Source organism: Aythya ferina (genome assembly GCF_964211825.1).
Source record: "Aythya ferina genome assembly, chromosome: 9".
Taxonomy (NCBI): domain Eukaryota; kingdom Metazoa; phylum Chordata; class Aves; order Anseriformes; family Anatidae; genus Aythya; species Aythya ferina.
In genome coordinates this window covers 4,758,466-4,771,216 of record NC_140305.1, presented here as the reverse complement: position 1 = coordinate 4,771,216, position 12,751 = coordinate 4,758,466, and the positions used below count along the sequence as shown (strand labels likewise).

The window sequence follows — 12,751 nt, the reverse complement described above, 5'->3', positions numbered from 1 at the left end:
AGTTGTAACATTGAAATCCTAAAATTTAATTGTTCTTGGCTGTCTTTAAAAAAATTATGGAAACCATTTGCAAAGTTTGCGTTATGGTGACTTCTAAACACTGAACTATAAAGAACTCAATTTCCATTTGTCTGCTGTGCCATTAAACTATGGGGAAAATCTCTGAAAGTAGGTTGTTAAAATTCTGCTGATAATCTATATATATATATTAAAAAAAAAAAAAAAAAAAGAAATAAAGATTCATAACCATTAAAAGGCACAAGAAAACAATTTTCACTATTCCTATTTTCCTACATCTTGAGTGCTGTTCTAATGACCTTCAGAAATAAATCATCCAAATTTTTCAATTATTGACAAGTTAAAAGAACAATTTCATAATTTGGCCTTTAGTTTTACCACTATATGAAGCAGGTAATCCTATTTAGAGGGAAGTCCTTCTAAAACAAATAATCATTTTAAAATTGAAATTGCAGCAGTCAATCGTAAACAATGGTTTTAATGTTTTTAAAAAAGAAATCATTTTTTTAAATACTTCTAATAAAATTTCACATGTGGAGCAATGCAAAAAAGTACAACTTTAAGAAGGGTAATATAGGGTCTTGGATACAACCTCTATGGCTTCTTACCTGGCTAACTTTTAAGATCACAAATATTATTTAAATAAAAATAAGTTTCCATAATATATGAGAGGTAGAAGACAGGTAGAAGACATACTGAAGATTCTTAAGCCTTCTCTGGTTTTCCCAGAACAAGAAATGCCTAGCATCGCCTTTCAGGGACGCCTCAGGAGAGCCCTTGTGCTGGACAGCTCCTGATACTCCAGTTCCAAGTTGGATCCCTTTTTGTGCTAGAAACGTAGGAGAAAATTTTGACACTAACTGGGAAGTTCAGGCTTCGGATGACGTAATGCATCAGTTATCCAAGGGTAAAATATCTTTCTTTGTTTTTCAGTTTCTATAATTCAAAGCATTTGTCTCCTGTCTATTCTTTTCAGAACTTTCCAGAGCATACACAGCACAGGTATTTTTTTTAAAATGCTCTTTGTACTCTTTGTAGGTCTTTTTTTTTTCCCCAGTTAACTCTGGTTTCAGTCATACATCAAAAACCACTGAAGAATCAAACCATATAGATATATTTTCATCACTTTCCATGTCCTCCAGAGTTAGGCAGCTCCTCATCTCAATAGTTTCACCATCCTCTGTAGAGATTTTTCTTGACCATGCCCTAACTGCTTGCACTATGCAACAGCTAGAAAAACAGCCCTTTTCTATTCAGAATCTGAACAAGTTAACAAAATACACACTAGCCAAGCAAGGAATAGCTTGATGCTACCAAGCAACTTTCATGTTCCTACCTGTCAAGTGTTCCCCTCCACATCATATCTACAGGTGTAGATATTTATTTATTTAGAATCACAACCCGTTTTCTCCTGTTCACGCCCTCTGCTATTTAGTCCTTCTGAGGACTGGGCAAGGAAAAGAACAGTGAATGAGTAAATATTAAACTATCACGTTATTAGTTCTAATAAAGAATTCAGGAAAATATCACCTGGAAAATTCAACCACTTGCAATCAAAAGATATTTTTTCAGACATGGAACTAATTATCAACTTATATGAATTCTAGCTTGTTCTCTCGATAAGACAGGTATGCTAGCTCTATTTAAATATGATTAAGTATGTTGCTTTTCATCTCAATAATCAGTTATATTCTCTAGGGGTTCCTCTGTTATGCAATACAATGGCAAAGCATTTAAACACTTCAAAAAGGAGGACTGAAAATTTGAAATGAAAGAATTGTCATCTTCACTTCCTGAAGTATATAACAGAAACCAAATGATAGGTCATACTACTTCTGTATTCTGAAGTCACTTAAATATCCTCACCTATCATGCCACCAAAACAAACAAACAAACAAATCTACCTACACTCTAGTTTCAGAAAAGCTGCAAGCTTTTATTTATTTGTTTATTTATTTTTGTGGGGGGGGTAGTGATGTTTGTTTTGTTTTAAATGAGGTAATATGTCTCAATGCTTACAGAAGTTCCTATATGATATCATGAGATTTTTATAATACCATAGGTATAATTTCTCATTTCCTGAACAAGAAATAAATTATAACACTGCTATACTGCTATGGTAGAGTCTGCACTTCACATTTATATCTTTCTCCTTTTATAAAGCAGAATGTAAAATGTATTTTGATTATAAACCTGTAATTTCCATTAACTTCTGTTCATTTGTGAGTACTTCTCAAAAAAAAAAAAAAAAAAAGGTTCTGATGGTTCTTTCATTGTGTCTAAGTAGCGATGATTAATGTTAGTGTCTGACCTATTACCAGAAGTGTCTTCTTCCCAAAATCAAAACACAATGAAAGAACAAAATCTCAGCAATAAAGCTGTGAAACTATACAACCATATTTTGGCCTCCCTCTCAGGATAGCATACATCAGCAAGAATCTTGCTACACAGCACGATTCCTTATGCTGAAGTATTCATAATGCTGAAACCTGTTCTTTCCACATCTATTGATTTAATGAGTGATAACTTATTTTCAAAAATCAATCCATTATTCCTACAAAGCGGTGAATGCTTTCATCCTTGACCAGTTTCAAACTTCCTTCTCAACATATGGAACTTCCTTGATGATCATATATATCAGTTACTGAAACTAACACTTTGAAGTGTGCACTAAATATACAATCCAAAATATAAGCTGGTAGTTCTTACTTGTGTCTTCAGAGATCTTTTTTCAGATGAGATACCAGTTTTACGGGCTACAGAATCTTAGATAAAACCTCACTCCTGTCAAGGAAAATAGAAGAGTTGTCTATATTTCACCTTGCTCTAAGAAGGCATAAGAAACACAAGCAGCAAGAAGGGACATTGGATCTTTCTTCCTCAAAATGCCAACAATACTTGAAAGTCAAATGAAACACCTATTTTTACCCTGTTTTTGTCTTAATACTCACTATACTACTGTGAGAAGAAACGCATTATAGGAACAGATTGTGGGCTTCCTTCTAGGGAGCAGAAAGAGAAACTTCTCTGGAAGAGAAAGAAGCCACCTTCTTTCTATGTACAAGCCAAAAGAAAGCATTGGGATGCTGTACATACTAATACTCAGATTAGCAATCTACTTCAGGCTTTATGATTGGTAGGGTAGCTCCACAACTTGCTAACTGAGGAGACAAGGAAAAGAGCTGGAGATGGAGACTTGCGACTGGCTTCCCAGAAGACAAGTCAAAGCAGAGAGCAGGCATTTCTCCAAAAGGAGCTTCCAAAACAATACGCACATCGCAGTGTCACGTTTATGTAGTTACTAACTATCCAGCTTCACTCCTTAACTCATTCTTGTGCACTGGGGATTTATTTTCCACTTAACTTTTGCAGATTTCAAGTTTATAGCTGCATAGGAACTTTTTTTTTTTTTTCTTTTAAACAATAGTGCAAAAATTATTTAAACCAAAAGAAAGATTATTGGTTTTTACCCTGTAAATGCATAAGTGGTAGTGGGTGTGCACTAAAATATAATATTTTTCTACACATATGGTATAATTCATTCAATTACTCTACCTATTAGTTTTCAGGGCTAAAATATTTAAAGGGGCCATAAAAGCTCAATACTTTACAACATTGGTATAATAAAGAAAAAAATATCTAGACCTAAGAAAAACGCAACCCAGACACCATGCACAGACAATCTGTGTCATCAAGCAGGTACCACCCAAGCCCACCAGCTGTATTCACCTGAGCAGTACCACTGGAACTTCTGAAGAGAGATAATTTATACAAGCATGGCAGAACTAAGCCCTTTAGGGTAACCATTTTTTTCCTTCCTTTGTTGAACTACCTTGTCTGTTTCCATTCCTTCCCCAACATTGCTGTCATGTTTTCCATTCTCTCTATCAAATTTTGTAATTTCAATGATAGTGATACCTCACCTTAGAAAGGTTTATCCTGCACAATACTCTTTTATAACACAGCTGTAAATATCACCAACCCATGTGGATCTCAGTGGGTATTTTCAGTGCTTACCCTGCAATTTTTGATTTTCTAAATCAAAAGATTCCTATTGTCATTCTAAACAGATAGAACATCTGCTCAACGTGTTTTACATACTGAAAAGAAAAGAGGAATTAATTTTAAACTATATATATTTAAACTATATATAAACTATATATTGGAATCTATGTATAAAACCTTGGAAGATTTATAAAACATGTAATGTAATTGTTTGGTACAAACCGGGGATACAGAGGCATTTGTAGCTGGTTCCAACACTGCGACAAATGCCATGTGCACAAGGATTCAGAGCACAGAAGTCAATCAGCTGAGCACACATAGGTCCTGTAAATCCAGGACTACAACTGCAGGAGAAGACAAGTCTATCGGCATAACAGGTTCCATTGTTCTGGCAGGGAGATGATGCACAAGGGTCTATTTTGTCTTCACAAGAGGTTCCTAAAAACCCTAAAAGAAATAAATGGTTTTGATAGTTAAACATACAATTGTAATAATTAAACCAAGTTAAAATTAAGACATGGACATATCTACATTTTTTATTCTATGACAATGAGAAAAATACAGACTCCCTATATACTTTAAATTCTAATTTTACCAGTTAACATTGTATGATACAATATATTTCAGGTAGCATCATACTATCACATGATTAAAACAGTGAAGTCCAAAAGTATTTGTTGATTCTGACAGGGCTTATCCACTTTAAGTACATATGGCTAGAAAAGTGGAAGAAATTTTCTAGGGATCAGTAACTTATTAATAGACTAGCCTGGAAGGAAAAGAAGAAAAAAAAAAAAAAAAAAAAAAAAAGCCAAAATTGATCTTTTTTCATTACTGTTAATGTGTTGGTTGAGAATAACAACTCTAAAGGACCCCATGAGTTTAACTAATCTATAATAATTTAAAAGAATTCATTTTTTGAAGAACATACCTCTTATTAGCTGACAATGATTTATTGAAGCAACACCATGTAAAATTCAGCATAAAGAAAAGAATATCATTGCAAGGGAGGAGTTCTGTTTTGTCTTAAATGTAGAAAAGAATAATACTTGCATAAAATTCATAATTATTATGAAATATTATTTTATTTACTATAGTTTGTATCACACATATATGCATACGTCAGTTACATAGTAACATTATTGTATGTAAAGCAAGTCCAAGAAGAATATTCAAATTCTATTACCCGTCCAAATAAAAGAGCAAACCATCCTTTCAATTTTTATTTTTTTTTAAAACGATTTCCTCGTGGAAATGGTATGGCTCATTCCTACAGATCATCACTTTTGCTCAGCAAACACGTCTGGTCAAAATTCCCTGGCATATCTGACATCGTAGAACAGCTCTTAAAATTTCAATACTGTAATCACTCGGAATGCCAAATCAGGAGCAAATCAGGCCAGCCTCCACTCAAGACCCATCAAGCCAGCTGAACAAATCTGCTCTAATGGAAAGCATAAACTATGGCAGTTGTGCCAGTCTAAAAGAGAACAAGCCACAAAGCCACATGGCCACAGCTACTGAGGAGGTTGCAGCCCCATCTCAGACACCCTTCAGAACAAGAGAAGAAAATAAGCAAATGCATGAAAAATTATTTTAACAGACCAAAAATATTTAATCAGAAAAATAGAAAATGAAATAAAAAGAAATAATGATAACAGAAATCCCACAGCATTTGCCTACTGTTGACAGGAGCGATGAAGATGGAGGAGCTGGCTCTGTTCTATAGCAGCCTGCCAAAATCTCAGAGCATGAAGACAAATAATGACAGGTGACACTTTGGATTAACACTCAATGTTTAAAATCTTATCCCTGATGGAATGAAGAGGATTTTTGGCCATATAGCTATAGGTTTTATATTTATAAAGCCTCAATGTTGGATTAAAAACAAATGTACAAGAACTGAATCTCTCTATTGCATGAAGCATATGATGAATATTGCAAGTGAGACAAAATACTATATTCAGTATAAACTTTACAGCATCTCATTATCTTACTGTGTAAATATTTTTTGTTCTAAACAGTATCATTTCACGTTTCAAGCAAGATACATGAGGAAATGGTTTTAAGTTAAATTTGACAGATGCGTTAGTTTCAGAGCATACAAGTTTCTACTGTACTTCCAGCACTGTAATCATGGATAGCAAGTCAAGAAGTTTGCATTTCTGAAAAAAAAATATATAAGAAATAGATCAATTTGCATTTTAAAGCGTAACAAAAATATTGTGAACAGGTTCAAACTCTAGTTTGTTCTTATTTAGGTTTGTTAAAAACCTGGTCCAGAAAGATCTAGTGAACTGAGCATGGTCTGTCAACTTGACTGAGCTCCAAGACTTGAAGAGCTAGTGAGAATTGAGATAACTAACCTAAAGATGTTAAAGTTTCCAGCACACACAATAAAATAAAATAAAATAAAATAAAATAAAATAAAATAAAATAAAATAAAATAAAATAAAATAAAATAAAAATAAAATAAAATAAAATAAAATAAAATAAAATAAAATAAAATAAAATAAAATGGCAATTAATTTGAAACCTCCTGAGGGCTCCCTCAGAGAGAGGCACACTATTTTATAGATCCACAAAAACTCATTGAACTATGTGAGAAAGAGGGGAAAATGGGTATAAAAAAATTAGTAACCTACACAGAGTGTATTACAGGGTTCTATTCAGAGAATTAACAAACTACAGATTATTGTAGCTACAGAAAAGATGGAAAGGTAACAACTGCCCTGTGAGTTCTAGACAAAATCAACATATTCTTGGACACTTTTGGCAGGAGGCTTTTAGGAACTGAAAAAGCCACATTTCCCTCATATGTTCATAACTCATGCCAGACATATGGAATGAACAGTTTAAAAAAAAAAAAAAAAAAAAAAAAAAAACAGAGATTGAAATCATTAACAGCTAACTATAAATAACTCCTAACCTCAGCTACAGACCAGGAAAGAAATGTAGATATGGCAGTGTTCTGGCAAAGAAGATCGGTAAGGACATTCTTCCCTCTCTGATGTCCTATGGCTCAGATTGCTTCACGGGCTTTATCAGTACCACCTGCACAGTAATGTGGAAAAGAGACAACCTAAAAACAGATATTGGGGAATCCTGTAGTAGAGGTCCCTCCTGTAGATGGTAGCTGCATAGCCATCAGAAACTGAAGGGAATGGAAACCCTAAAATCAAATATCTAATTCCAGCAACAGTTTGCTGGCAAATTAGAAAAGCCTTTACCATAAAACCCTAGATGGATTTAAAAGAATCTGCAAGGACTTTTAAGTATTACCAGGAGGAGATCAACCAATGAGTCTGGGGAAATCTCTACACTAACTCTGAAACCGGATTAAAAAGGATCAAGGAGATCTGAGGTCACACATTACACTAATGCTGCTTCACTACAACCTTTGCCATAATCTTCCCTACAAAGAGAAGCTTACTGGCAGATGGCTAATGTTTCAAGTGACAAAGCACTTCAAGAACATATGCAAGTTTAAAATATACTAAAACATGTTGCCCTTGTGCTATCTTTGACTGCACTGTGAAATGTGTTCAGTTCTTCTGGAAGTTTAAATCTTATGGTACGAGTTAAGTATCTAAAAGTACTAGAATCAACAGTAGTCACACATCTGCATCAAACATGTATTATTTCAACATTTATGATTGTACCTTTGTGTCCATATCAATAAAATTGTTGAAAACAAAAAATGCCAATAAATTTAAAAATCAAATGCAGAGATGTATTGATTGAAAACAGAGTAAAATGCTGGAAGAAAAAAGAATGAGGATTACATTTAACGGCAGAAGATTATCCCCTGAATTGTTCTTCAGCTAGCTGACAAACACAACCCTGCATCTAGGTCATTATTCATGTAACAGGGACGTGACTAAAATGTAAAGACTACTGATGATTTAAAATTTCTGGAAGCAAAATTTACCAAAGGAATAACACAGAAAGCAAAGGGGAAAGGCAATATTAGAAAAGAGTTATACTGTTCAAAGACACAATGCAATATTTGTGCTTACACTGAACAAACCATGTGGTTAGTTGTCAAGAAAAAAGGTAGCCAGTCAGGTGATATTCTTTCTATATTGCTACAGACCTCCAGGGCAATGACAGAAAGTAGATCAGAAAATGTTTTCAGAGATAGAAAAGCTCTGGATAAAAGCCAGATTTCTCATCATGGTGAGATTTTAATTACTTGGCTATTGAAAGCAAGAGTCAAGCAATAAATCAAGGAAGTCAAACATTTTCTGAAGATGTTGTACAACTGCTTTTTATACAGTCTGTGAAACAACCAGATTGCCCGAATGTTATCTTAGACCTAATTCCAAGAAAAACGCAAATGTGGAAATATAAACTTGTGAATTGCTATGACTAGTGATTAGAAAACATTTAGGTTTGAAATCCAGGGATAAATACTGAAAGAAAAACAAGCAATTTGTTACTTTCCTTACAGAAAATTGTTTTATGAGGAAATACAAGATGTCTGATGGAATTTAACCAGGATTCTGTAAAGGGAAAAACATATCATAAGGAAACAAGAAATGATTAAAAAGTAGTTGCAAGATTTTGATTGAAATTCACCCTAGCTAAGTCTCAACAAACAGAGGCTAAACATGTTAAAAAATTAACAAGAAGTCTACTAAAAATAGGGTCAATTTGGGACAATGCCAGGTAAAAACACAGGATTAGCATAAAGTATCAGAAACTAAACAGCCATAAAATTTTTAATTAACAACAAAATGTTCTACAGGTAAATTAGACTCTCTTCTGGTAATATGAAGTATTCTGTAATCACTGGTAACCTTGGGAAATCTTACAGATACAACAGCTGTGTATCCTAGTTTCCTGGAATCAAGATAATAAAGAGGTTCAAGTACATAAACCTGAAGAAGCTAGAATTACATTTGCAAGATATGATCTAGAAAAAGGCTTTTACATGAACAATGAAGCCCAGAAGAAGTGAAAATCATAAAAACTAATTCTTAATATAGGAAAATAACTTATTTTCTCCCTGTCATTTAAAATTCATGGCGATAATGTGCATTTTCTAGCTGCTGTTGCAAATCAACACATATGAATCACAGCTTAGCATCTTCTATAGTTGTCAAGCTCTGTATTTTGTAAATTGCAGAAACCACAATAAGAACATTAATTTGCTGTTTTCCAATTATAAGCAGGTGTTTCAGAGCACTTTTGCTCTGTATGTTACCTAGCTATAATTACCTGCAGCTAGACAAATCAAACTGACAACAGTAAAATAAAATCAGTCCTGAAACGTGAATTTCAAGTAATCTAAACATTTAACTCTTAAACATAACATTGTTTTCTCTCTAGTTCTTTCTACAGACTGGTTATGAAACTTACTGCTGAAGAGTATTTTATATTAATCTGGATTAAAAGTTTTCTGTGACTCCTATCAGAGCCGGTAACCTCCAGATAGAGGAAGAAGCAAAATCCCAAGAATCTAAGACGGTTTCACGTGGCTGGTCAACTCCATGCCTTTTTTTTTTTTTTTTTTTTTTTTTTAATTGAAAATCAATGTATTCCAACAGTACTGGATAAAGTTCATCTGCAGATATTATCAGGACATTGAAATTGCATATAAGAGAATTTCAGAAACATCTAAACATCTTACAGGAGTTTGTTTCTTTCTTATAACTGATCCACTCTTTGTTTATTTTCATCTGGCTTTGTTCAGATAAAACATATCTATCTATCATATTCCACTATTGATTTAATAATATCTTATGAATGAACTTGGCAAAAGCTCTTCAAATGTTTAAAATACATAAAATACAAACATATTATATATAAAAAAATATCAGGTCTTTCATTCTACCAATTTGACAAGATTTGCATGCATGATAGCAGATTAGTAACACTTGCATTTCCTTATCACAAATGATTATTATTTCTATATTTATTTATTTTAACAAATATTGCAATGAATAACCCCTTCACAATAATAATAATGTGAAATTTTAAAATACATTTTTCAGTCCTTGATATTGCTCAGGTTTATTCATTACAGATTTGAGCGTAAAATACAATTTGCTCTTTAATAAAAGGTTACTCATCAAATTTCATACAGCAATTTATTTTTGAGCATTTTGGACACATTAAATTCTACAATGTGTCACAGAAAATGAAACCTTCAAGTGTAAAAAACTTCACCTTATTAAGAGAATAAATTTGTCTAAAGAATAATCATGACATTTTCGTATTCATTCTAGGCTTCTTTTTCAGAGATTTTTCACTCAAATCTCACCTTCTTTAAGTTATCACATGCCTTTTTCATGAGCCACAGATCTCATTTCTAAAAGAACTGTACAGTCTCTAGAACATTCCTCATTGTTTCCATCTCATTCATTTTTCTGCCATCTTTTTCTTCTCCCTTTATGACATTTTCCATCTGCTCTTATCCTTTTCTGCCTGTCCACACTATATCTCCAGTTTTAGTTTTTACACATGTATAAGCTCTTTGGCTAGTTTTCCCCAACTGTGCTGAATTAGCACTACAGAAAGAAAGGCCTTTTCTCAACAAGCAATTGCTATTACACACAGCAGGAGAACAGCAGCAGAGCTAGAGATCTTACTTAAATTAGAAAATCTGTCATGGTTTTTGTGTGTGTGTTTTATTTTTAATGGAAAATTTGAGCACACTAAAAAAAAAAGCAAATCTGCAAGTTGCAGCACCTGTAATTTTCAATTGACTATTTTTTGTTGTATCTACAAAAATAACCAAATCTCTTCAAAACCAATCAAAAGAGAGAATAAGGTCTCAAAAAGCATCTAGAAAAATGAAACCTTTCTCTCCCTCCACCACAATACATGAATTCCTGAGCTTGTTGGCATTAGTAGGTCTTCCAAAACAAGATGGAAAAGCAACACCTTACTATCTAAGAGCCTACTGGCTACTCCACAGCAGCAGCATTGGCCCTTGCAAACATGCCAAGCGTCATTTCTGCAGCAATGCTCTTCTCTCTTTATGGTGAGGACATAAGCAGGAAACACGACTACATAACCTCATCAGAAGTATTCACCCTTTGAAACAGCAGTAATTACTAGAAAGTCAAGGAAAACCCCTGGAGCTGCTGTTATCATGAAGACTTCAGGAAGACCTTACAATGGTCTTCCAGTAACTAAAGGTGGCCTACAGGAACGCTGGAGAGGGACACTTCATCAGGGAGCGTAGTGGACAAGTAGTAAATTTAAACTAAAAGAGGGTAGATTTAGATTAAATCTAAGGAAGAAAGTCTTCTCTACAAGGGTGGTGAGGCACTGTTAAAGGCTGCCCAGAGAAGCTGTGGGTGGCCCACCCCTCACACTGCCCAAGGCCAGGCTGGATGGGATTTGGGCAGCCTGGGCTGGTGGGAATTATCCCTGCCCTTGGCAGGGAGTTGGGACTCAGTAGACTTTAAGGTCCCTTCCGACCCAAACCATTCTGTTATTCTATCACAGGCTCACTATAGAAAAGCAACCATGCACAAAAGATGGCATGTGTCCTACAAGCCTAAGAATGATTTTCTCAGAAAATGCCAATTTCCAAGGGACTCAGAATCAGAAGTATACAAGACTATTCTTTCCAAGGAGAATAACCCTGGCCAGTCCAGAAAGTGATTCCTCAGAAGGTGATTCCTGAAACCTTCTCTTTTCTCCAAAAGTGTTTTTTGTTGTTGTTGTTTTCCCTCTACATTGGGAATAATTCAGGTCAATGTACAAAAATTGATTTTAACAAGAGTTGTAAATGTATTTCAGTACAATTTTTACCTTGGGATGACCCATTGCTTTTTGAGGAGGAGAATATTTATAGCATGTGAGCATGTTAGACAAATAAATAAGTAATCAGAGCAACAGCTCCTTCAGCAACTCCGTCCTGGCTCTGTAATGTGGCTGCTCTTAGAATTACAGAAATTATGCTGGGAAATATTGGAGACACAAAGCAGCCAACAAGGCTGTAGGACCAAGTGGCATTGCACAGAGATAGCCAAATAGAAATAAGACTGAGGATAAGAGAGAAGCACAAGTAACTTGGTCCTCCTGCAGCAGAAAACCTACTATTAATAAGAAGAACACTACACATCGAGCAATGGCACATCAAATAACCTCTCCATCCCTCTCTTCAGGTAGAACAGTTCTTGAGAGGGATGAAGGGAGGCTGTTTTCTCTCCTGTGCTGGGCCTGCTCCCAGCCAACGGGCTCTCTCACACCACAGAGAGGAGCTGCAAAGGCCCTGGGCACTCCTGCCCCTGATGCCTACACCGGGGCCTGCCCCGGCCCCCTCGTGGATGACCCACTGCTGGCATGAGCTCCCTGGGCAGGAGAGCAGCCGCAACCCCACACAATAATCAAGGTATAAATGACTTTCAGCAGGGCACCAAGCAGCTAGTCTTTGAGCACTGTTTCCTAGTTGCAGCACCACAGCACTCACACAGCAGAGGGTGGCTCATGGGGACCCTGACCCACACACAGCCCTGTTGTCATGGCCAGAGCCTCAAACAGCAGTAAGAGAAGTTGAGCGTTGGTTGTCATATTGATTAATAGGTCATTAGGAGCAAGGAGTTAAGTTACATGACACACAGAAGCCCTTGAACAGATTTCCTAAGAAAAATGCAAATAAATAACTGACCAAGTCTAATATTGAAAAATTTTCTCACTGAATTTTACCACTAGTTGTAAGACAATCACTAAAATTCTTCCAAATGCAAAATCTGCCCTGATGTCAAAA

The 12,751-nt window shown here is 35.1% G+C and overlaps 1 protein-coding gene across 1 annotated transcript in view; it reads right to left on the bottom strand.

Moving 5' to 3' along the window:
* Positions 1 to 12,751, bottom strand: part of DNER (delta/notch like EGF repeat containing) — a 120,287-nt gene that overhangs the window by 22,572 nt on the left and 84,964 nt on the right. Inside the window, exon 8 of the mRNA XM_084529620.1 lies at positions 4,246 to 4,470. Within this exon, the coding sequence (XP_084385746.1) occupies positions 4,246 to 4,470 (225 nt within the window). The remainder of the gene's footprint in view (positions 1 to 4,245; positions 4,471 to 12,751) is intronic.